The sequence below is a fragment of the Microcaecilia unicolor genome, chromosome 1 (assembly GCF_901765095.1).
Source record: "Microcaecilia unicolor chromosome 1, aMicUni1.1, whole genome shotgun sequence".
NCBI classification, from domain to species: Eukaryota; Metazoa; Chordata; class Amphibia; order Gymnophiona; family Siphonopidae; genus Microcaecilia; species Microcaecilia unicolor.
Window position 1 is genome coordinate 627,489,553 of NC_044031.1, and position 24,889 is coordinate 627,514,441.

At 43.0% G+C, this 24,889-nt stretch overlaps 1 protein-coding gene across 1 annotated transcript in view; it reads right to left on the reverse strand.

The window, feature by feature from the left end:
* Window positions 1-649: 649 nt before the first annotated feature.
* Window positions 650-24,889, reverse strand: part of LOC115460410 (cytochrome c oxidase assembly protein COX18, mitochondrial-like) — a 43,461-nt gene continuing 19,221 nt past the window's right edge. The window contains 6 exon segments of the mRNA XM_030190189.1: window positions 650-823; window positions 6,255-6,362; window positions 14,323-14,360; window positions 14,363-14,398; window positions 14,401-14,459; window positions 21,103-21,267. Of these exon segments, the coding sequence (XP_030046049.1) occupies window positions 650-823; window positions 6,255-6,362; window positions 14,323-14,360; window positions 14,363-14,398; window positions 14,401-14,459; window positions 21,103-21,267 (580 nt within the window).

Sequence of the window (24,889 nt, forward strand, 5' to 3'; positions counted from 1 at the left end):
CCTTTTGACGTGTGATACAGGACTTATGTTCATTGATCCTAACATGTAGCCTTCTTGTGGTCTTCCCTACATAGATTTTATTACACAGGCACCTCAATATATAATCACAAAAGTTGAATGACAATTTGTCTTAGAAGTCATTTTACATGTCTTACAATTCACTGGATCGATAAATTCTGTACACTCCGTAGTAATGATAACAAGTGTTACAATTACTGCATTTAAAATGCCTACAGGGGGTCTTGTTTTACAGGTAACTAATAAAATTGGAGAAAAATACTGTTTCTTTTGCTCATGAGCTGTTTATTCCCTTCCAGAGTTTCAGTTTACATTTGTATATCAGGTGATAATCAGACCCAACAGTTGTCACTTGAAGTTCTACTGACGGTGCTGAATCTACATTGCTCTCTGGGTAACTCCCAGCTCTGCCCCAGACCACTCTGGCACTGTTTGGATAGCGCTGCTACAGTTTGCAAAGATTTTCAGCAGCACCTGCTAGTGGGATAAGTGCCACTATCGTTTTAAGAGACTGCCACTGTTCAACAGTTTAGAATCATTCATGAGGCCACAGCTCTGACAGCAGAAGCACTTCCATATAACCACACACTGAAAGGCAATGTATATCTTTATTGAATATACAGGAGAGGAATCACCTATGAAAAGAACATTTTACAAGTAAGGCCCTGACTATATCTTTGTAGGGCGTGTCCGAGTCAGATTTGGTCCTTGGTATCCGACATATATGGCGAAGAGTTGGCGAACGTAGCAGCAGGTTATGTCCCAGGCCCACGCAGCTGGAGGAGACCCAGTACAGAGCCACAGACTGCAAAGGAAAGAAAAACACAATCAGTCAGCTGCACTGGAAACTCTTCTGATCAGTGATCAAAAGGCTGCCAGGCCTTCAAAAGCATCCTTTTAACTACAACAAATGAGATCAAATGAGACATGCAGATGTTTGTAAGAGTCATGAAGGAAGGAAACTGCCCCAGCACTAGTTCCTGCTGTGGACTCCAAATCTGTCTGTGAGGAGAGTGTGCTCAGGATGTACCTTTCTTCTAGGACAGACATGCACACAGTGTTAAAAAGGAAGATAAAACTTAGTGGGGGGAAGAGGGAGAGGGTACAAGAATCTGCAGTGCCACTGGTTAATAAACACACACCTGGGCAGAGGCAATCTAGTATATCAATTATTCCATACTGTGCAATTTGTCTGCACCACAACCTGTGACATTTCCACTGAAGTTAAAAGAACTCAGGTCTGAGGCGCATCCATCAACTTCAAACCAAAAATCTCCTGCAAGATGGCAGCGTGTCCCAGATAGAAACAACAGGCTAAAGTGTCAGTCCTCTGAATGCCAGTCGACAAGACAATTCATTGATTATGTAACAAGTTTGAAGACTTTCTAGATAACTAGGACTCTCTATACTGTAGTATTCCAATGGCTTACCTTTTGTTCTTATGCATAGTTAAAAGATATGGTTGGGGAACAGTATGATAGTGGGAGTGAATACATGATTTTGGATGGATGAAGGAGGGTGGGAAAGAGGGGGGAAGGGCAATAGGGAGACAGTAATACTGGATAAGATGGGTGGGGATCATTGGGATGCAAATAAGTATTGGGATATATGGCTGCTTCCCATAGACACCATATTTATTGTGCTTTTATACTTTTGAATTGGGAACTCATTTTGTATAAGGGCGGAGGGAACTGGGCACAAAAACCTTTAGTGGATTATGGAAACCATTAAAATTGTCACATGGAATATTTGTGGCATTAATTCCCCCATCAAATATAGTAACATAGTAAATGACGGCAGATAAAGACCTGTACTGTCCATCCAGTCTGCCCAACATGATAAACTCATTTTACATGGTATGTGATACTTTATATGTATACCCAAGTTTGATTTATCCTTGCCTTTCTCAGGGCACAGACCGTAGAAGTCTGCCCAGTACTGTTCTTGTACTAACTTCTGAAGCTAACATTGAAGCCCCTTAAAATTTACACTCCAGCCCATCCCTATCTATTCAGTCATGATCAGGGCATAGACCATAGAAGTCTGCCTAGCCCCCGTTTTGTTTCCAATTACCGTCGCCACCCAATCTCCGCTAAGATTCCACAGAACCATTCCTTCTAAACAGGATTCCTTTGTGTTTATCCCATGCATGTTTGAATTCCATTACTGTTTTCATCTCCACGACCTCCTGCGGGAGGGCATTCCAAGTACCCACCACTCTCTCCGTGAAAACATACTTCCTGACATTCTTCTTGAGTCTGCCCTTCAGCCTCATTTCATGTCCTCTAGTTCTACTGCCTTCCCGTCTCTGGAAAGGTTTGTTTGCGAATTAATACCTTTCAAATATTTGAAAGTCTGTATCATATCACCCCTGTTTCTCCTTTCCTCCAGGGTATACATGTTCAGGTCAACAAGTCTCTCCTCATACGTCTTGTAACGCAGATCCCATACCATTTTTGTAGCTTTTCTTTTTACATCCTTAGCAAGATATGGCCTCCAAAACTGAACACAATACTCCAGGTGTGGCCTCACCAAAGACTTGTACAGGGGCATCAACACCTCCTTTCTTCTGCTGGTCACACCTCTCTCTATACAGCCTAGCAACCTTCTGTCTACGGCCACCGCCTTGTCACACTGTTTCGTCGCCTTCAGATCCTCTGACACCAACACCCCAAGGTCTCTCTCCTGAGTCGAGCTTACTAATGTTTTGTCACAGACAAGTGGGGAAGTGGGGATTGCCTTCAAGTCAATCTTTAAGCATAGGATAACAAACATCAAAAAAAGAAGAACATTTTTTTTTAATTTTGGTTATATTTAACTATATAACTCGGTGTAAAAATATAACCCCCGTTTACTAAGCTGCACTAGCAGCTGCCGTGCACTAATACTGACACAGCCCATTCACTGGTGCAGCTTCATAAACAGTGGGGTAATTAAAGAAATGTCCTCAGATTCAAACTTCACTCACTGCATCATAATAAGTAAAGGGAACCATCAAAGCACACTCTGTTTCCATATCAAATTATATCAAAATGAACACTCAATAAAAAATCCATAAAGTTCATACAATATTCACATAATGTTCATATAAGAATGAAAAAAAGCTTATCTGAGTGATGGATCACTTGAAAAAGGGAATTGGTGTAGCAGCGGATCCAACTATATTATAATAAATTAAAATGTCCCAAAGAGCACCATCATCAAATAAAACCAGCAATCATGAAATGAATCTTGTATCACTAGCGATCCTCTGATGTATCTGGGTTTCGCTACATCTTCTTCAGAGGGACTCAACACTCCTGAAAATCAAAACTCAATGAGAGCTATTCCTCCCAAATATTTCCATACACGTCAATCCAAAACAACAATCTACCACATATATACAAAGTGAATATAATACATTACAAACAAATTATTTATTTATTGTTCACGTGTATCCCACATTTCCCACTCATGCAGGCACAATGTGGCTCACAAAAAATTAAGAAAATTTACAGTGTAAGGGGATAGTGCTAGAGGACTATAATATATATCAGGTTACCAGAAGGATCATTGACTCTCTGTGGCTCAGACTGGGGGATTTCTGGCAACGGTAAAAAATAATGCCAGAAATATATAACAGCGTCAATATGTAATGACATCATCACAGCAGATCTCGCCTGCATAGTTACCAATATCATGAAAGGGTGAACAACCAGAAGCATAAAATATTTAAGGATCTTAATAAGGTTCAAGCAATTCAAACTCACAGTTCAATCCATGAGGACTCACAGTGTCCCACTGAAATATAAGACATTATTCTTTAATTAACAAAGAGCAAGAAATCCCCCCCCCCCCCAGCATGAACAGATAGCTGAAGGAGAGCCACAAACTTCAAATCTTCCAAAGTATATGCAAAATTGGTCCGATATTCAATCAGGGGAGCCATCATTTTTCCAGTTCTTATACTGCTCAGATGTTCTGCTGTTCTCAATTTCCATGGACAATTAGTGTGACCAATATAACACAACTGGCATGGGAGGCTGATGCAATACACCACCCGTGAAGTGTTGCAATCAGTATAACTTTTTAAATAAAATTGACCTTTGCCATGGGGAATTGTTACAATGTCTGTCTCTATACAGTGAGCCAGCAGAGAGTCAATGATCTTTCTGGTAATCTGCTATATATTATATAAATTTTTGTCATGTATTATATTCACTTTGTAAATATGTGGTAGATTGTTTTTTTGGATTAACCTGTATGGAAATATTTGGAAGGAATGGCTCTCATTGAGTTTTGATTTTTAGGAGTATTGATTCCCTCTGAAGAAGCTGTAGCGAAACCCAGATGTGCATCAGGGAATCGCTAGTGATACAAGATTCATTTTGTGATTGCTGGTTTTATGTGGTGATGGTGCTCCTTGGGACATTTTTTATTTATTATAATAAAGGAAGCTAGCTGGATCCGCTGCTACACCAGTTTCCATTTTCATTCTTAAAGGTACATTATGGATTTTTTATTGGGTGTTCATTTTGATATGATTTGATATTGAAACAGAGTGTTCTGTGATGGTTCCCTTTACTTGCTCTCATGGTGTAGTGAGTGAAGATTGAATCTGAGCACAATTCTCACATTTATATTTTTACACGATGTTATATAGTTAAAATAATTATTTTGGTAATATTTTCTTCTTTTTTTGATGGTTGTTGTCCTATGCTTAAAGATTGACTTGATGTTATACAGTGCATGGGATTATCATTTGGTTCTGCTTCCCCACCGGCAGTCCTCCAGAGTCCCAGCAGGTGACCAACGGAGGCAGAAATTTAAAGAAGCTGACTGCGGCCAGCCCCGCCACAGCCTGTCCTCGGCCGTGCCTACTGCCTACCCATATGAAGTTACATCACAGGAGGTGGTATGCAGCAGGAAAGGCTCTGGTGGAACTGGCCTTAGGCAACCTTTTTACATCACTGCCTCTGCCAGTCACCTGTTGGGACTCTAGAGGACTGCTGGGAGAACAAAGAGTCACCAGATACATTGGGGGGGGGGGGGGGGGGGGGGGGGGGGGAAAGTAAAGGTAGGAGAAAGAAAGAGATGAGGGACAGGCAAAGGGGGAGGGAGCATAAAGAGGTACTGACCTGTGTGGTGATTCGGGGGGGGGGGAGGGAAGGAGCAGCAAAGAGAGACACCAGACCCACATGGTAGGGATGGAGAGAAGGGGGAAAGAATACAAGTGGTGCAGATCTACGGGGGGAGGGGGGGTCGAGGAAGAAGAGAGAGAGATGACCTACAGTGGAAACAGAGTAGCAGGTTAGCCCCTACTGCACAGCCCTTGCATGTGCAAAGCACGTCTCCTGCCTGAGCACACTCCCACAGCCGGTACAAACACACATTTTGCCCTGCATTGTCCCAGAGCTGGAGAGCCCTCAAATGTACAAACACATCTCCTGCCACTGAGTACACTCACACACCCATGTAAAGCACACATTCTGACCTGTGCATTCTCCCATAACCTTCACATGCGCAAAGCACATCTCCTGCACTGTGCACACTCCCACAGCCTGTGCAAAACACATTCTGCCCTGTGCATTCTCCCACAGCCCTCAAATGCAAAAAAGCACATCTTCTGCCCTGCACACACTCCCATAGCCCATGCAAAGCACACATTCTGTCCTGTGCATTCTCCCAGAGCCCTTACACGTGAAAAGCACATCTCCTGTCTTGTGCACGCTTCTACAGCCCACACAAAGCACATATACTGCCCTGTGCATTCTCCCATATCCCTCACATGCGCAAAGCACATCTCCTGCACTGAGTGGAGGAGTAGCCTAGTAGTTAGAGCACCAGTCTTGACATCCAGAGGTGCCTGGTTCAAATCCCAGTGCTGCTCCTTGTGATCTTGGGCAAGTCAACCTCCCTTGCTTCAGGTACAAAATTAGACTGTCAGCCCGGCATGGACAGGGAAATACCCAGTGTACCTGAATGTAATTCACCTTGAACTACTACTGAAAAAGGTGTGAGCAAAATCCAATCCAAATAAATAAATAAAAGCATATCTCCTGCCCTGTGCACACTCTCACAGCCCGTGCAAAACACACATTCTGCCCTGTGCACTGTCCCAGAGCCCTCACATGCACAAAGCACATCTGCCCTGCAAAAGCTTCAAAGCAATATCTGCCCTGGACATGCCCCAGAGCCCTCACATACCAAAACACAACTCCTGCCCTGCGCATGCTTCCACAGTCTTATGGACTTACAGAGGGGACTGTTGCAGCAATAGGGATCATCAGGACAGAAAATACTCTAATACAGTTGGTCACATACTTCTGGAATCTCGACAGCTCAACATTTCGCAGAGCAAAAATCTGGTGAAGAACAAAAAAAATCACAATTTATATATATTATTTTTGAGGATTTATAAGTTTCAACATTTTTTATTAAAGGCAATTCAAACCAAGTTACACAATTTGCCACAAAATACATAACAGTACAACATAAACCAGATTCAGTAACAGCTCTATAGTTTATATATTCCCACCTCAGAATATGTCTAAACCCCATCCAACCTCCCACCCACCCCAACGTCCCCGCCCCCCCCTCCCCTGTGACCCCTATAGTCCTTAAAGCGCCCCCCCCCCTTCCCCTCCAGGAATTTATTAGGATTTATTTACCACCTTTTTGAAGGGATTCACTCAAGGCGGTGTACAGTAAGAATAAACATGAGCCAATAGACAATTACACCAGTAAAAAATATTCAAACAACAATACAAAGTATAGCATAGTATACTATAGGACAAAATCACAACCCCTCATGGCCAGCCTCTCTACTTCTCACACACCTAGTGTCCATGTTTAATCAATATTTGATCTACTACCCCATTCAGGAATCCATTCTGAGTGGTTGACATTACTCTAATTTGAACAGTAGAGAACGAGGGAAGGAAGTTACATCATGGATGGGATAGGGAAGTGAAGAAAGAGGAAAGAAAGTTACATCATGGATAGAATAGGGAAGTGAAGAAAAGAGGAGTGGTTCTAGGCTACAAATGGCGCTCTCAGCTACCCTATAAGGGATGGAAAAAGTGAGGATAGTCAATGTTGGTTAACAATATTACATTACACTCCATAGGGATCATAGAATAAAAAAGGTCTTTAGACCTTACCCTAAATTTTGGAGCACATGCTCCAGTCGAAGATGTAAGGATAGGGCATTCCAAAGAGTGGGTCCCATAATGGAGAAAAATGGTAAGCTAGGTAATGAGGTGCAGGTCTTGCTGGGACGATTGATTGTAGAGACCTGGTAGGAAAGTGTGGTATGAGCAAGCAGGGTAAGTAAGGCGGTGGGCCCGAATGTAAACCCAAGGTTAAGATTTTATAAGTGATCCTATATGAGTAGAAAGTAAATCGAATTTTACTCGTTCCAAAAGTACAAAGACTAGGGGACACTCGAGGAAGTTACATGGAAATACTTTTAAAACAAATAGGAGGAAATATTTTTCACTCAACGAATAGTAAAGCTCTGGAACTCTTTGCCGGAGGAGGTGGTAACAGCATTTAGCGTATCTGAGTTTTAAAAAGGTTTGGACAAATTCCTGGAGGAAAAGTCCACAGTCTGCTATTGAGACAGACATGGGAAGCAACCGAATGCCCTGGGATTTGCAGTATGGAGTGTTGCCACAATTTGGGTTTCTGCCAGGTACTGTGACCTGGCTTGGCCACTGTTCGAAAATGGACCAAACCCCCCCAAAAACGTCCAATCACAAGACGTCCATAGTATTTTCGAACACAAAGATAGATGCCTATCTTTTAATAAAATGACCTTTCCTGTTCAGAATTTGGAAGTTTTTGTAAAACATCCAAACTCTGATTTAGACGTTTATCGAAAATGCTCCTCTATTTATTTTAACCATTTATAGCCTGGCCTAAAACCTAAGTGGCTTACAGTACTAAAAAACACAAATAAAAATATATACATACAAACAAGATGTCATAAGACAACTGCAGCAGTACAGCAGTGTGTCTGTCTTTGTGCTAACTACTCACCCAATCCTGGCACTATCAAATTACTAAAATGCTTGTACAAAAAGATGCGTTTTAAAAAGCTTCTCAATACTGTCCCAACACCCCATGCAAAGGCCCCTGGCAATCTGTTTCACAAAAAGAGGCCTGCCACAGAAAAAGTCATGCCATGGTCTCAGCATTACAGTATCAATGAAACCAGTAGATATGTCAGCCATTGGTGGCAATATAGTGACAAAAACTCAATACATCGCCTGCTAATTATCATTAGATAACAAGTAACCACAATACTCACAAATAACTACAAAAGTGAGAAGGTAATGCCTCACTGCTGAGCACCCCAAACAGGACTAATGTCCAAACAACAGGGCTCTTCAGCTTGGAAAAGAGGCGGGCTGATGTCTCAAAAATCCTGAGTGGTGCAGAATGAGTAGAAGCGCATCGATGTTTTACTCTTTCAAAAATACAAAGACCATGGGACAACCAGCATGGTTAAGAGGTGAAGTGAGAAGAGGCCAAAACACTGTCCTTCAAAGAATGGGAAAGGACCTAAATGAAGAAAATAAGAAGCAACGTTTAGCACTGGCAAGTTCAGGTGCAAAGCATTAATAAGAAGGCTAAAGAGAATATAAAAGAAACTGACGAACAGGCTAAAACAATAACAACTTTTTCAGGTACATCAGAAGCAGAAAGTCTGTGACAGAATCTGTAGAACCATTAAGATCACAAATGAGCAAAAGGGGCTCTCAGGGAGGACAAGGCCATAGTGGAGAAACTGAATGAATTCTTTGCTTCCGTCTTTACGGAAGAAGATGTAAGAGATCTGCCTGTACCGGAAATGGTTTTCAAGGGTGATGATGCGGAGGAACTGAAAGAAATCTTGGTGAACCTAGAGATGTAAACGAGCCAAATTGACAAATTAAAGAGTAGTAAATCACCCGGGACCGAATGGCATACAGCCAAGGGTACTCAAAGAAGTGAAGCATGAAACTGCATATCTACTATTAGTAATATGCAACCTGTCATTAAAAACATCCGTAGTACCTGAAGATTGAAGGGTGGCCAATGTGACACCAATTTTTAAAAAGGGTTCCAGGGGTGATCCGGGAAATTACAGACCAGTAAGCCTGACGTCAGTGCCGGGCAAAACTATTATAAAGAATAAATTACGGAACACATAGACAAACATGATTTAATGGGCCAGAGTCAGCAGGGTCAGGCAAGAGAAGTTTGCCTCACCAATTTGCTTCATTTCTTTGAAGGGAGTGAATAAAAAATGTCGATAAAGATGAGCCGGTTTGATGTAGCGTATCTAGATTGTCAGAAAGCTTTTGATAAAGTTCCTCATGAGAAATTCATGAGAAAATTTAAGAGTCATGGGACAGGAGGCACAGGAGGCAATGTTTCTGGTGTGGATTAGAAATTGGTTATTAGACAGAAAACAGGGGTAGGGTTAAATGGTCATGGAGGAGGGTGAACAGTGGAGTGCCACAGGGATCAATATTGAGATACTGTTATTTAACATATTTATAAATTATATGGAAATCGGAATGACGAAAATGATTCCTAGTATTTTATTTGTGTTTTGATTGTGTAAGATTGTTGGATCTATTATGAGGTTTTGGTAAGTAGTGGGATTTTGCTGGCTGGATAAAACCAGGAGTTTGGTTTTTGTTTCAGTTCAGTTTAACTTTGACAGTTGTGGCCCAATTTCCATAAGGTAGAGTCCTTTTTTTGGCTTTATCCAGTATCTCTGTGATGCTGTTGTTGAAAGGTATGCAGATGGTGACATTGTCTGTGTATATGAATGGGTTTTAAACCATTTTGTCCAGTTGCTTGCCAAGTGGAGCCATCAGGACACTGAATAATATTGGTGATATCAGGGAACCCTGAGGGTCCCCGCATTCAGGGATCCAAGAGGTTGAGAATTCATTGGACATCTTGACAAGGTAGTAATCTAGTTCTTAGAAAACCACTGAACTAGGCTGTACTGCTCCAGTTACTCCTATGTTGTTGAGCAGGGTTATTAGTATTTTTTTAAATTATTTATTTGTTACATTTGTACCCACATTTTTCCACCTATTTGCAGGCTCAATGTGGCTTGTGTGATCAACTAGGTCAAAGGCACTTGACATATTGAATTGTAGTAGTAGTATTGACTGGCCTTGGCTTATTCTTCTGAATTTGTGATCAGGGTGGTTATGACTGTTTCAGTGGTACAGCATGGTCTGAAGCCTGATTTAGAGCTGTGAAGGACCGAGTAGTGTGTTAGGTATTCAATTAATTGTTTTGCTACTAGTCCCTCCATTGTTTTTGTCAGCAGTGGTATTGATGCCACTGGTCTGTAATTAGTGAGTCACTGATCTTTCTGGTGTCGTCTTTAGGGATTGGAGTGAGTAGGTTGTTGCCCTTGTCAAAGAGAAATGACCTTTCGAGAACATGTATTGTATGGTTCAGTTAAGCTTTTGATGAACCAATCTGGTGGGTTTCCATCATGTAGTTTGGGCAGCTGCTAGTAGGCAATTGGCGTGTGCATATTTTGTCAGTAGTGCTTTAACTGAACCGGTTGTTGGTATCTTAAAGGAGGACCAGATTCTGTCTGCCTTGATGTGGTCCTCGATTTCACATTTGTGTAGGAAATCTATGAATGTTGTTTGTGTTGCAGCAAGGTTTGATCTTATTTTATTATTTTTTCTTCAAAATATTGTGCGAGCTCGTCTGCTGTTGGTAGTTTTTCATTTAATGTTAGCAGAGCTTGTGTGTTCAATACGTTTTTCATTAGTTCATATATTTTATTTGTGTTTATCTCTTCTGGGCACATGCATGTGCTAAAGTATTCTGCTTTGGCTCTTTTTATGGTGTGTTTGCACTTGCTTAGGGCTTTCCTCCATGTGGTTTTTCTCATGTCTGATTTGTTTTTTTGACCATTTTCCTTCCAGTTTCCTGCACAGTTTTTTCATCTGTAATAGTTCCTCGTTGAACCAGGGCGTGGTTGTTGTTTCCTCTTTGTTTTAATTTTGAGTGGTGCTATTTCATTTACTGTGTTTCCACTTAATTTGTCCCAGTTTTTCATGAAGTGAATGTTAGTGGGTATTATGTTTGTTTGTTTGGTCGTTCATTGCTGTTGACCAGAAGCTATGGTTGTCCACTTTTCCTCTGGTTAGGGCAGTGTGTAGTGTCCTCTGTCTTTTTGCCGTTCTCTTTCCTTTGAAGTGTGAAGGTGAGTTTGTTATGGTCTGACCATGGCACCTCTGCCTAGTTATGATTCTCTATTATACAGTTATTATTGTTTAAGAGCCTGTAAGCTAGCTTACTTAACTGGTGATCTTTTACATGAGATGAGATGGCTGGTGCCATTTTGAAGTTCCATTGGTTCAGGAAGTTTCTTAGAAGCCTGGTGTTTGCATCATATTGCTTGTCTAGGTGTAAATTGGTATCACCTAGTAGAAGGACATTTGAGAAGTTTGTGCATATGTTGGATATGAAGTCCAATGGAGAAAGTGTGTCTAATGTCCAGGTGGATGGGCATCAGTGATCCTTTGGTGATCCTTAGGTGTAAAAGCAAACCATTCACACCAAACTCAGTCCTAGATTTCAAACTAAACTGAAAAGGGTTCTAAAAAGCGCAATCGATCTTTATAAATAAAAGCAGGTGAAAAGGAAATGGATATGGTTCTTCAAAGAAAGTGCTGATAAGGAAGGCAAAGAGGGACTTTGAAAAAAAAGATTGCGTTGGAGGCAAAAAACACATAGTAAAAACTTTTTTAGGTATATTAAAAGCAAGAAGCCGGCAAAAGGATCAGTTGGACTGCTAGAAGACTGAAGGGTAAAAGGGGCACTCAGGGAAGACAAAGCCATAGTATAGAGATTAAATTAATTGTTTGCGTCAGTCTTCACCAAGGAAAATTTGGGAGAGATACCGGTGCCAGAAATGGTATTCAAAGCTGATGTCCAGAGAAACTGAATGAAATATCTGTAAACCTGGAAGGTGTAATGGCACAATTTGACAAATTGAAGAGTAGCAAATTGCCTGGACCGGATGGTATTCATCCCAGAGTACTAACAGAATTAAAAAATGAACTGTAGAACTATTGTTAGTGATATGTAATTTATCTTTAAAATCAAGCATGGTACCAGAAGATTGGAGGGTGGCCAATGTAACGCCAATATTTTAAAAAGGTTCCAGAGGTGATCTGGGAAATTATAGACCTGTGAGCCTGACATCGGTGCCGGGCAAAATGATAGAGACTATTATAAAGAACAAAATTACAGAGCACATTCAAAAGCATGGATTAATGAGACAAAACCAACATGGATTTAGTAAAGGGAAATCTTACCTCACCAAATCTACTACATTTCATCGAAGGGGTGACAAAGACCATACGGCCTATCCAGGTCTGTCCAACCATGTCATTTACTCTCGCTTTCACTCCCTTACAGATCCTATGTACTTCTCCCAAGCTTTCTTGAATTCAGATACAATTTTCATCTCCACCACCTCCACCGGGAGGCCGTTCCATGAATTCACCATCCTTTCCATTAAGAAGTATTTCCTCAGGTTACCCCCACGTCTGTATGTGTATAAATATGAGCCCTGCCCACACTCCGCCAAAATCTCCATCATGTGAAAACTCACCTAAAATATGTGCTATCAAATATTGGTGCATACCTACAGACTTGTGGATAGCCAGAAAATGTGTGTGTCAAAGACACGTAAATATGGCATTTAAGTGTGTTCTTGCTGCCGGAAAACTAGGTGATTCCTGACAGAATTAGTCTCATACTGCAGAAAGAGAGATCTGAAGCTACCTGGTGTTTACTTTCATTGACCTGCCGTCTTACCTCTTTTAGCTGCAGGAACCTTCTTCCCTTATTCTGCACCACCTCTCCCCTTTCATTTCATGTATTTTAATTTATATCCCACAAAAGTCTGAATACATTTCAGCACATTACACATGACAAAAGTAACACATGAGATCAATTAAATGTACAATTACAGAAAACCTCTGTTTCTATTCTCTATCATCCCACATTCTCCACATGGATCTTGGTCTCTCAGCTACATACTCATTTCTTCTCTAGCCTTGTTCATCATTTTCTCACTCTCCTCCCCCCCCCCCCCCCCCCCCGTACGTGTTTTTCTGTAACTTTATCGGCTATTGTCTTTGTTCCTTTGTTTCATCCTGTCATTTCAACATCTAAGTTTAAAGTTTTATTGAAATGTGATGTGATATGCCACACATAAGTAACCATCTAGGTGGTTTACAATTGAAGTTAGAAGAACTACAAAACCAATACAACAGAGGCATCATGAAACAAAGGAAAGAGACTTAAAGGACAGGAACTAAAGAATAGAATATAAGGGAAGGATGAAAGCAGATTCCAAGCTACTGTGGGACCATTCCATACAATACTGCAATATCAATGTTAAAGATGATCATCTACATCAGAAAATAATGATTTTAATGCTATTTTAAACTGTGAGAGAGAAGACTCTAAATATAAACATAAAAGGAAGCATATTCCAGAGAAAAGGTCTCTCTTACCATCCCATTCATCCTTTCTAGTCAGGCCTTCCCTACTCCTCAGCCATCACTCTTATCAATCTTCACTATTCCCTTCTTTATCCATTATGTTTCTCTCTTTCGCCCTCCCTCCCTGAGTTTCACCTTGCTGGAGATAAAAGCAGGCATTAACCAATGCCACCATGTAGCAGCTACAAGATTCTGGCCTTGCAACGCAGCGGACAGCACAAGATCAACAAAGGGGAGGGACTGTGGTTACAATCAAATGGGTTTACATATTATATGCAGGTACTTATTTTGTACCTGGGGCGATGGACTTGCTCAGAGTCACAAGGAGCCGCAGTTTCCCTGGCTGTCAGGCCATTGCATTAACCACTTAGGTTACTCCCCCACTCCTGTACAGCAGCACTACACCTCCCTTCTTTGCTGCAGCTGTACCGACCATCTTCAAAACTGGCAGACATTCTTAGAGGAGGGGAGGGAAAAAATTCCTATTTATTATCCTCTTAACAACTGGCTGTGATTAGCAGCCAGCTCTGTATTGAGGGACCCTCTTCAATATAATGAATTAATGACCAACAAGCATCCAAAGGCAATCAACTGTCGCCTTTTTCCTGAAGCTTTGAAAAGTTTAACTAATTGTAGTGGAATCTACATTAAATGCAAATTACAGTAAGCTTACTACCTTTTACCAAGAACGAGGTAAAATGGTTTTCAGTCTATTGTGCAGCAAGAATGCACAATAGCTTAAGAAAATTAAGTAAAAAAAAAAACCCCTCACCTCTACAATGAGCAGATTGAGGAGTCCCAGAGAGATAGTAGAATCCATGTTGAGTCCGGCAGAGTCAGGTCTGGAACCACAGTGCTCCGCCTGCCACCATCTGCGTGTACACAGCATAAACTGCCCCCATACCCCCAAATAATGCATTCATTATTCACTCACATAACTACAATTTCATAATCACAGGCACAGACAAGCTAGAAAACTGCCTCAACTCTTATACATGCTTTTACTGTGCTTGTACAGTATCACCCTTCAAGCCTGCTAACAATTCACATTACTCCTCCCCATTCAAAAAGGCAGGGATCTGCTACACTAAATCTAGCAGCAACAACAGCAGACCACCACAGAATCACAGAGCAATAGTAGTATAGAAAGTTTTAATACATCAATAAAATCGTAATGCCCATTGTGACTATGTTTCGCCTACAAGGCTACACCAGGGGTAACTGTTGATCATATATAAAACAATAAGTAAATCAATAATCAAAGACAGAGGAGGAAGTGACGTCAGCGAGTAAGATGGACACTTAAGAGTACATGCTGTGCCGTCAGCTTGAGCAAACCCCATCCTAGAGATTCTTACCCCCCACAGCTTAGACTGGGGCCCGTGTTAACCTGGCCGTACGGTATGGCATCAAAACAGAAACTGGAGGATGGTAAATTGGCCCCTAAGTAGGAGACCGCCAGACGAGCAAAGTCCCATGTGGCGCATGTCTGGTGGAGGAGGAAGGCCGTGGCACCTCCATGGAGATTGGAGTCCGACAGCTGAGCATTCCGAGCCGATGGTGCTGGAGGTATTGGCTGCAGTAACAAAACCAATTTGCAGGCATGGATGGTGGACAAGTGAAACTGGTTCTATGAAGACCCAGATACAGGATTCAGTTCATTAAAAGCAGATCTTGCTGACATGGGCATGCACATTGAGGGAGTGGAGACCCATAGGATGGTTGTGAAGATACCGTGTCGGAGCTTCAGTGTGGAGTGGAGGTGCTACGAGGAGAAATATCAGGAGCTTGTGGCCAAACTGGAGAACATTGAGAACAGATCCAGGCGGAATAATGTGAGATTGCTGAAATTAAGAATATTGAGGAAGTGGTTCAATCATTCTCAGTATGGCTTTTACAGGTTGAGTCCTTGTCTATTCCCACTGAGCGGGTGCATAGGTCTCTAGGGCCACCGAAACTGCAGATAAACCATGTACCGTTATAGTGTGTTTTCCACAATTTACTGATCAGAAGTGATTAAATGTGTATAGTCAGAGAATCAGGGCCTCTTCAATGGCATGGCCATCAGTCTGCGGTTTATCAAGACTTGGCTTAAAGCACGCTGTAAAAGCACAAGGCATTTCGAGATGTTACTAAAGCAATGCAGTGTGCTCAGTGGAAATATAAATGGATATTTTCCTTGGGATTGTTGGTCACGGTAATATGGTGTACAGAAGAGAGTTGCCACAGTGGATGATGCCATGTACTCAAGAAGGAAAGTGCGGATCTAACGCCCATAGCAAATAAAAGTGCTGAGCAGCTAGATGTCCGCCAGAAACTCACAGGCTTTCAGTGGCAAAAGGTGGATAGGAGTGTGCACCAGTGAGGCCACAGAGCCAAGAAGGGAGTGAGCACTGGACTTCGGTGATTGGAGTATGGCACTGGGCCTTGTTCTAAAACTAAATCTTGTTTCAGTGCCCAGTTTTTTACAGTCTTTTGGAGGCTATGATGCAGGACTTAAACAGACGGATGGGTATGGGGGCGTGTGAGGTGTATAAAAACATAAGAATAGCCATACTGGGTCAGACCAATGGTCCATCTAGCCCAGTATCCTGCTTTCAGCAGTGACCAACCCATGTCACAAGTACCTGGCAGAACCCAATGGTAGCACCATTCCATGCTACCAATCCCAGGTCAAGCAGTGGCTTCCCCCCCATGGTCCATCTCAATAAGACTATGGATTTTTCCTCCAGTAACTTGTCCAAACATTTTTTTAAACCCAGATACGCTAACTGCTGTTAACCACATCCTCTGGCAGCAAGTTCCAGAGCTTTAACTATTCTTTGAAAAATATTTCCTCTTATTTGTTTTAAAGGTATTCCCATACTATTTCATTGAGTGTCCCCCTGGTCTTTGTACTTTTTGAATGAGTGAAAAATCGATTCACCTCCACCTACTCCATACCCACTCGGTATTTGGTAGACCTTGATCATATCTTCCCTCAGCTGTCTCTTTTCCAAGCTGAAGAGCTCTAATCTCTTTAGCCTTTCCTCATATGGGAGGAGTTCCATCCCCTCTATCATTTTGATGAATGAACAGGTCTCTGTTTGGGAGGGGGGTGCAGGGCAAATGAGTGGATGTGGGATGGAATGCGGGGGTTTGGGACCGCATATAGTTTATTAAACTTTCTATACTGCATTGGCTTATTATAAGCAAGAACATAGCAGTGTACATCATTAACAGACTGAAAAAAAATACCATTTAAAATAGGAAAGGCTTCAACCACACAGATCACTCAACCCCCCCTCCAAAAAAACCCCATACATTAAAAAAAAATTTAACCAAACCATGCCAGATCCCAGACTACATTACTTTACTTCTTAAGGATGACAACATACCAAAGAGGTTCAGCGAGATTACATAGATAAAAGAGCTGGCCATTCCCTGATCCTCAGACAATGAGGCCAAGAAGGCCTTCATAAAATAATGAGCCTTCAACAAATGCATAAAATGTGTAAGAGACTGAACATCTTGCAAAATTTGCGGGCAAGCAGGCCACATGGAAATTGCTAAAAAGAAAAAAAACGCTCCCTTCCTTGTGGGCATCAAACAAGTTTCCATGACTGGGGGAATCTCCAAAAAGCATTTATCTTGCGATCGCAGTAACCTCGTCGGCTGATATTGTCTAATTTAGTGAGCGTCACAGGCACTTTTTCATACACTGCTCTACGAGTCAAAACCATTAGCTGAAATTGAATCCTGTAAAATACAGGCAAGCAAATGATAATTATGTATAACGGAGGTGACATGTTCAAATCTAACAGCCTGACCCAACACCCTAATCACAGCGTGTTGAAGGGTCTGAAGTTTCTTAATATTCTTGTTGGTAATACTTGCCAAGACAGCATTAGCATAATCAAACTGTGCCATAAAAAGCATCTTCAAAAAGCTCTCTTCATCCACATATCCTCGAATAGCACGCAGTTTACGAATAGTAACAAATCCACGTCAAACCATGAATATTTGGTGGGAGATTATGTTTTCCCATGGAAGTTTGGTTGGGAGAGGAGAAGTAGGGGGAGGGGGTGTGGTTCTTGGGGCCGAGTTATCAGAGAGTAGCTGCTGTCTGTTAGTACTATGGGATCACCTGAGAGGCTTAAACGCCCCATTCAAAAGGTCAATGTTGTTTAGGGAACTTTCTAGGGTGGGAGGTGCTATATGTTTTCTTCAGGAGACCCCCTTACTAAGGAGGCATAGCATTATGTAACTGATGCCCGGTTTCCCACAACTATTAGGTTTCTATCTCAGTGCAAGTCTTCTGGATCAAACAAGACATACAGGATCATTTTTTTTATTGGTAGTTGTGTCAGTGAATAGAACAAAATATACATTGGTTAACTTACGTGCCTAATGAAAATCAGGGGGACTTTTTCAAACTTCACATGGACATTATTTTGAAAAACCAGTGTCACTTAGTTGTAGGTGGTGAGTGTGACTTTAATTTAACTAGTACACCAAGGCTGCATAATACGGGAGTTATAGCAAAAAGGATAGACAGCAGTTTGTAGACCTCCCTTAATGTGGTGGACATATGGCAGTGGTTACATCCGATGCAGAGGGGCTACACATGCTTTCACCTGTCCACCACTCCTATTCCTCCATTATGTTTTTGTAGATAAGGGGTTGCTGAATGCAGTAATGGGATCCAAATTTGAGTCCATTACAGTCTGAGAGTGCCTAAAGCTCCAGGCCTCGTATATCGGAGGCTCAATGATAGCTTTATTAGTTGACCCCCTTATAGTGAAGTGGGCGTGTAATTGTTTGGAGGAGTACTTGAGGTTTAACAGTAGACCTGATGTTTCCCCTGAAGGGTTTGTAGGAGGATTAAAAGCTACTTGTGTGATTAATTTATCTCCACTGCAACCTTTGTTAAAAAGATGAGGGTGGGGGAAATTCATACTACTTTACAGAGACTGGAGATTGCTCATAAACAACAGCCGGGGAGGAGGGACCTGTGGCTACGGTTGGAGGCTTTAGGACAGGGGAGGCAGAAGATCTCCAATATCGGTTACAATTGGTTAAAGCAATGTTCCTTTGAGTTTAATAATAAGGCTAGCTGACTTTTGGCACATAAGTTAAAGGTTAGCAGAATGCAGAACAACCTCCTGAGGATTAAAACAGCTGATGGGCGGGATGGTTTGGGGAGAATAGGATATACGAGCGCGATTTGTTAAGTACTACATACTGTTATACACCCCCGATCATGTAGGGGACGATGTTAGCATTGACACTTATCAGGATTCCATCTGTATTAAGCAGGTAGCTTCATCCATCGGGAGCGCCTTGTTAGACTGATTATTGGCTTAGAGATTAGACAAGCCCTTCGGACTATGAGACTTGGAAAGTCCCTAGGGTTGAACAGATTTACTGTTAAGTTTTATAAACTTTTCCAAGACTTACTTATTCAGCCTTTTCTGGAGTTATTTAATTTGCTGGAAGAGGGTAGTAAACTATACTATTTTATGTGATTAGCTGGGGTGACGATACTGCCTAAGGATGGAAAAGATGCTACTTTCTGTGGCTCCTATTGTCCAATCTCACTCTAGGGGGTGGATACAAAGATTTATACCAGAATTTTGGCTGACAGGTTAATGAATTGGTTACTTCGGTTGATTTCTGTTTGTTTTTAGCACAAACAGTATACATGTTTTTTTTAAATTGTTATTATTTTAAATGGTTTGGTAAAGGGACTTTTTAAAAACTATTTTTTATCTATTGTTTTATGTCTGGTCAACAGTTGCCCAACACAGCCTTGTAGGTGAAATATGGCCACGTCAGGCATTGTGCTTTCTACAGTTGCTCTGTGAGTCTGTGGTGGTCTGCTGTTGTTGTTGCTGGACCAAACAAAAAGGCTCCAGTGGAGAAGCACAATCCCTACCCATAGCAGAAACAACAACTTTGTGCAAGCCAGAGAGAGGGAAGGTGGTGGAAGAACACATTGCCATTAGGCCTCCCAACCTTAGCTGCTTTCAAACAGTGTGGCTGCTTCCCTCTTCCAATGCCCAGACATCAATAGGCTGAGAACAGAAGTTCTCCAAGACCCAACGTCACCCAGTTTCAGCAGCTTGTCCTCAGAATCTAGGCGTATTGACTCCATGGTATATCTAGTGTCCTAGGTAGAGGAAAACTCAAACAATTTCCTTTCTTTTTTTTTTTGGGGGGGGGGGGGGGGGGTCACCAAATCCAAATCTGTGACCAAAACTTATCACTCAGTTCAGCTATAACCTGGACCCTGCCCCCTCCACGGCCTACCTCTCACTGGTTCATCTAGTGGCGTCATTGGGGCAGGAGCGATCCTCAGTCACTCCTACCCAAGTGGCTCTACTGTCAAAATGGTTGCCATGACCTCTATTGGCGGTCTCACAAGTCTACTGCTTGAGGCTGCAGCAGCCATTTGGACACCAGAGCCACATGGGCAGGAGTGACTAGGAATCAACAGGCAGACTGGACGGACCTGTAAGGTCTTTATCTGCTGTCATCTACTATGTTACCAGTAAAACACCAGTCAGTGTTAGGTAGACGGGGGGTGGGGGGGGGGGGGGGTCTAAGGGTGGGTAGGAGTTTCTTGGTGGGGGGGGGGGGGGGGAGAGGAGAGGGAGTCCAGGAGCACAGCTGCTCTTGCTTGAGAAAGAGGGGAAGGGGCTGCTCCTTTTGTGGAAGGAAGGAGGAAGGGTTCTATGGGCACAGCACAAAGTTTTGGTTCCAGCTAAAGATACACTGGGATTTTTGGCCAAAAGAAAAACCAAGGCCAAATATGGATTTTTGGGCTACTTTACTTTTGGCAACAAAGCCAAACAGAAAATTTGGTTGGCCTCTAGTCTTGGGCAGACCCACATATCACAAAGCAACAGGAATGGCCTCAAGCATTCTTTTCACTTTGGAAATGCAACCACATCTCAGCAATCCATACTTTCCCATTGATAGCTCAAAATGATGATTACTTTTTAATGAAATGGTTTAGAAGAGAAATGCTACATTCTCCAGAGGTAGAGGTCTGCCAGTGGTGGTGCTTGTTACTCAGGACTCCTGCTAACTGAGGCAGGAACAGGGGAAGGGAAAGGGAATAGGACTACTACTAATAATCATTTCTATAGTGCTACTAGACATATAGAGCGCTGTACACATATATGCAGGTACTTTATCTGTCCCTAGAGGGCTCACAATCTAAGTTTTTGTATCTGGGGCAATGGAGGGTTAAGTGACTTGCCCAAGGTCACAAGGAGCTGCAGTGGCAATTGAACCCAGTTCCCCAGGATCAAAGTCCGCCGCACTAACCAGTAGGCTACTCCTCAAAGCAATCCAATTTGCATAAGCAGCGCTGAGGTCTGTTTTACAGGGTATACACACCAAATATTCATCAGACATATATGCTTATTCTGCAATGCCAACCAGTCTGTGACTTTAAAAGAACCGTAGCTCCCTACCCTGCAGTCCACAGAACTACACTTTCTGCAGCTACAAATGGTTAGAAGACATGCAGAGACAGTAGATCAACCAAAATTTACATTACCGTCTCCTGAATGAAGTGTCCCCCACACTCAAATTGCGCAGAGCCACAGACATGAAGACCCACATGGGGATCTGAATCCACATCAGCAGGCTGGCCTTGAATGGATGGCAGTTATCTCGCACATACAACCCTGAAATGATCCTCTTCAAGTTTTTTCTGAAATGGAATCTAAATGAAAGAGAGCAAAAGCAATTTACAGAAAGAGACTCCAAGTAAGGGTGACAATTCCTTACTGCCTGAGGCCAAACGCATGTGAAGCAGCCACAATCCTCTGGCTCTAGCTTGAGGAAACTTTTTCCACGTGTGAAACCTCTTTTACATGCAGAAAAGGGCTTTTAGGAACTTTGCGATTGTATACATGTGTGTAAGTACGTGTGCCAACAAGAGGGCATGTAGATTATAGTTTATTTTGATTTGCTAAACAACTCTAGCTGCTAAAGCAGTACAGAATGGTGTACAGGCTAAAAAAAAAAATTGAAACATGAAAGGAACTCCAATTAAAAATAGTAAAGATCATCATTCACACCATACAGTTTAGAAAGACAAGCAAGGTCTCTAGCTGGTGAACCTCATGCCATCTAATCAGTCTGACTCTCCGAAAGCCTGACTACAAAGGCAGGCCTTCAAGTTGACCTTCAAGGTTTTAAAGGAAGATTCACTACAATGGGGAAGCGGGAGATATGCATATATGCACCATGTGTAGATGTTCCCAGGGTGTAGTGTCGGCACAGCATGGATAAAGTTGTAATGTACATGTGTGTTTTATAGAATATGAGAGTACAAACATGTGCAGCTGTAAGCTTGTGTGAGAACATATGTATGCTACTGGGGCTGGATATTTTCTAAAGGCGAGCATGGAGGAAAATCCTGAACAAGGACCATGGTCATCTGCCAGACGTATATACGGGATTAAGAATTGGTTACTGGACAAAAAACAGAGGGTAAGGTTAAATGGCCATTTTTCTAAATGGAGGAGGGTGAATAGTGGAGTGCCGCAGGGGCCTGTACTGGGACCGGTGCTATTTAGTATATTTACAGTGGCATGCAGTGACATTTATAGCAGGGGATTCAGTAAATGTGCTTACCAGGGGTGTCCAACCTTGGCCTTTGCCACAAGTGTAACAGGTGGGAGAGGTATGGGCCTGGGTCCATCTGTCTGCAGTGCACTGCACCCACCGCTAGACTACTCCAGGGACCTGCATGCTGCTCTAATGGACCCGAGTATAATATCTGAGGCTGGCATAAAGGCTGGTAAGTAATGTTTTAAATCACATTTTTGGGAGGTGGGAGGGGTTAGTGACCACTGGAGGAGTAAGGGGAGGTCACATCCCTGATTTCCTCCAGTGGTCATTTGGGCACTTTTTTGTGGCTTATTCGATAATAAAACAGGTCTAGACCAAAATTTCCAAATTATAGCCCTGGATGTTTTTGTTTTGTTCCATTAGGGCAGAAAAATGGCCAAGTGTTAGGAACGCTCAGATTACACCCTTAACACGCCCCTGACAGGCCACCTTATGATCTGAACGCACTTCTGACGGACAAGAATTTTTAATCGAATGTATAGATGAAACAATCCTAGAATGGATCTGACAGGGTCCGTGTTTCGGCGCACAGCGCCTGCGTCAGGGGTCACGAAGTGTAGCAAAAAACGTATGGCTGTGGGCTGGAAGCAATATGCTGCACCACCGTGCTATCCCTTTGTACAATATCAAAAGGAGAGACACTCTCAAGAGCTTGTGACCAGAAGTTGTTTGGTGAGAGTATCTCCTTTGATATTGTACAAAGGGATAACACGGTGGTGCAGCATATTGCTGTGCGCCGAAACATTGTTTCATCTATAACATACAAAGTAACATAGTAGATGACGGCAGAAAAAGACCTGCACGGTCCATCCAGTCTGCCCAACAAGATAAACTCATATGTGCTACTTTTTGTGTATACCTTACCTTGATTTTTATCTACATTCGATTAAAAATTCTTATTCCTTTTTTTGAAGGCTCCTGGTACTTTCTGTTTTGCTGTTTGGACTTCATAGAAAAACATCTAAAAATTGGCCATCTTTTTTTTTCGATAATACGGTTTAGCCCGGCCAAATGGTCGCCGGTTGTGGGGGCAGTGTTTGCGCTGGAGGAGGAGGCGGTGCCCGGGCGCATTGGCCGGCGTCCTTGTCTCTCCCGGGCGCGGAGGTTTGGAGCTCCGCCTCTGAGGTGCTGGATTGGGCAGACAGAGCCAATCAGAAGGGCTCTGTCAATAGCCAGGCTCGGGTTGGTTGGCTATACCTGCGGGGGCGGGGCGGCTGATGCTGTGCAGTCTTAAAGGAAGAGACTGAGTTAGAACTTTGCTTCTGGTTCTGTTCCCGAGGCCTGTTTCCTGTGTTCCTCTGCGTTCCTTGTTCTTCTGGTTTTGACCTTTGGACTGTTCCTGGTTTTCCCTGCTCGCTGCCTGCCTCGACCTCTTGCAGGATCTTGACTTCGTTGTCTGCTGCCTGCCCTGAACTTTGCCCATTTTTGGATGTTCTCTTTCTCCATCTGCCCTCTGCTCTCCTGGTCCCTGTCCGGGTCAGCGCGGCACCCCGCGTTCCTGAAGTCCCGTTGACCGCCTGCAGCTGGGGGCTCAACCCTTGTGGAACGGCGGTCGCCGCGGGTGAAGACTTGGGGTTGCACGGCTGTTCCTTAAGGTCCCTCGGGGCCTTACGGGACCTAAGGGCTCACCGTCCTTGCACACAAGTCAGTGAGGTGGACTTCAGAAAACCTCCCACATGCATAGCTCCCTTACTTGGGGTGCTGAGCCCCCCAACCCCCCCCCCAAAACCCACTACCCACAAATGTACAACACTACCAAAGCTCTTAGGGTGAAGGGGGCAACTACATGTGGGTACAGTGGGTTTTGGAGGGCTTCCATTACCAGCACAAGTGTTACAGGTAGGGGGGGATGGGCCTGGGTCCGCCTGCTTTAAGTGCACTGCGGTACCCACTAAAAGTGCTCCAGGGACCTGCATACACGCAGATCTCTAGGACTTGTTGCTGCTGTATAACCTTGGCACACCAGTTGACAACCTGAAGACTAATCTCTTGAAAAGTCCTTTATTTGAATAAGTACGTTTACTCACAGTTAACTGCAGATCAGAGGTTCTGCCCCACTGGCAAAGAGTCTCCCTGGTACTGAGATTAGCAGTAGGTCAGAACTGGCAGAATGGTGTACAATGCCCTCTTTCAGCCACATTCAAGGTAATAACATTCTCTAACGTGGGTAACACATGAAAGGGATCTAAAACTGGCTTACAAAAATGGCCACTACCTCATGGACTACTGGAAACAAAACAGGGCACACTCTGACCCAGTTAGCAGGGGGGAAAAGCACCATGGGAGTATAGCCCAGTACCCTACACCCACCACAATAACATTGCTAATGTGACTCTGCAGGGCACCTAACAGAAAAGGTGTCACACTCACCCAAGAGCCACATCGCAACCCTGGAAAGGGACTTCTCCAGGCTCAGTTAGGGAGAAGGTCTATAGATCAATCCCTAAGAGCAGCAACATGGCAATGAAATTTGTCCTCTGGGTTACAGACCATAGTCTACACCCTAGAGAGCCAGGCCACATGAGAGAGACTGTGCAAGCTGCAACCATCCTTATATTGGTAATGACATCACTGCAGGTCAGTGTTCTCTATCTCCATCTGCTGGTTGGCTGGGGAGCACAGCTCACTTGTCAGAACCGTTGAGGGGCCTGGAACTGGAAGGGAGGGAAGGAGGAAGGGAGGGACGATGAACCTGGAACTGGGAGGGA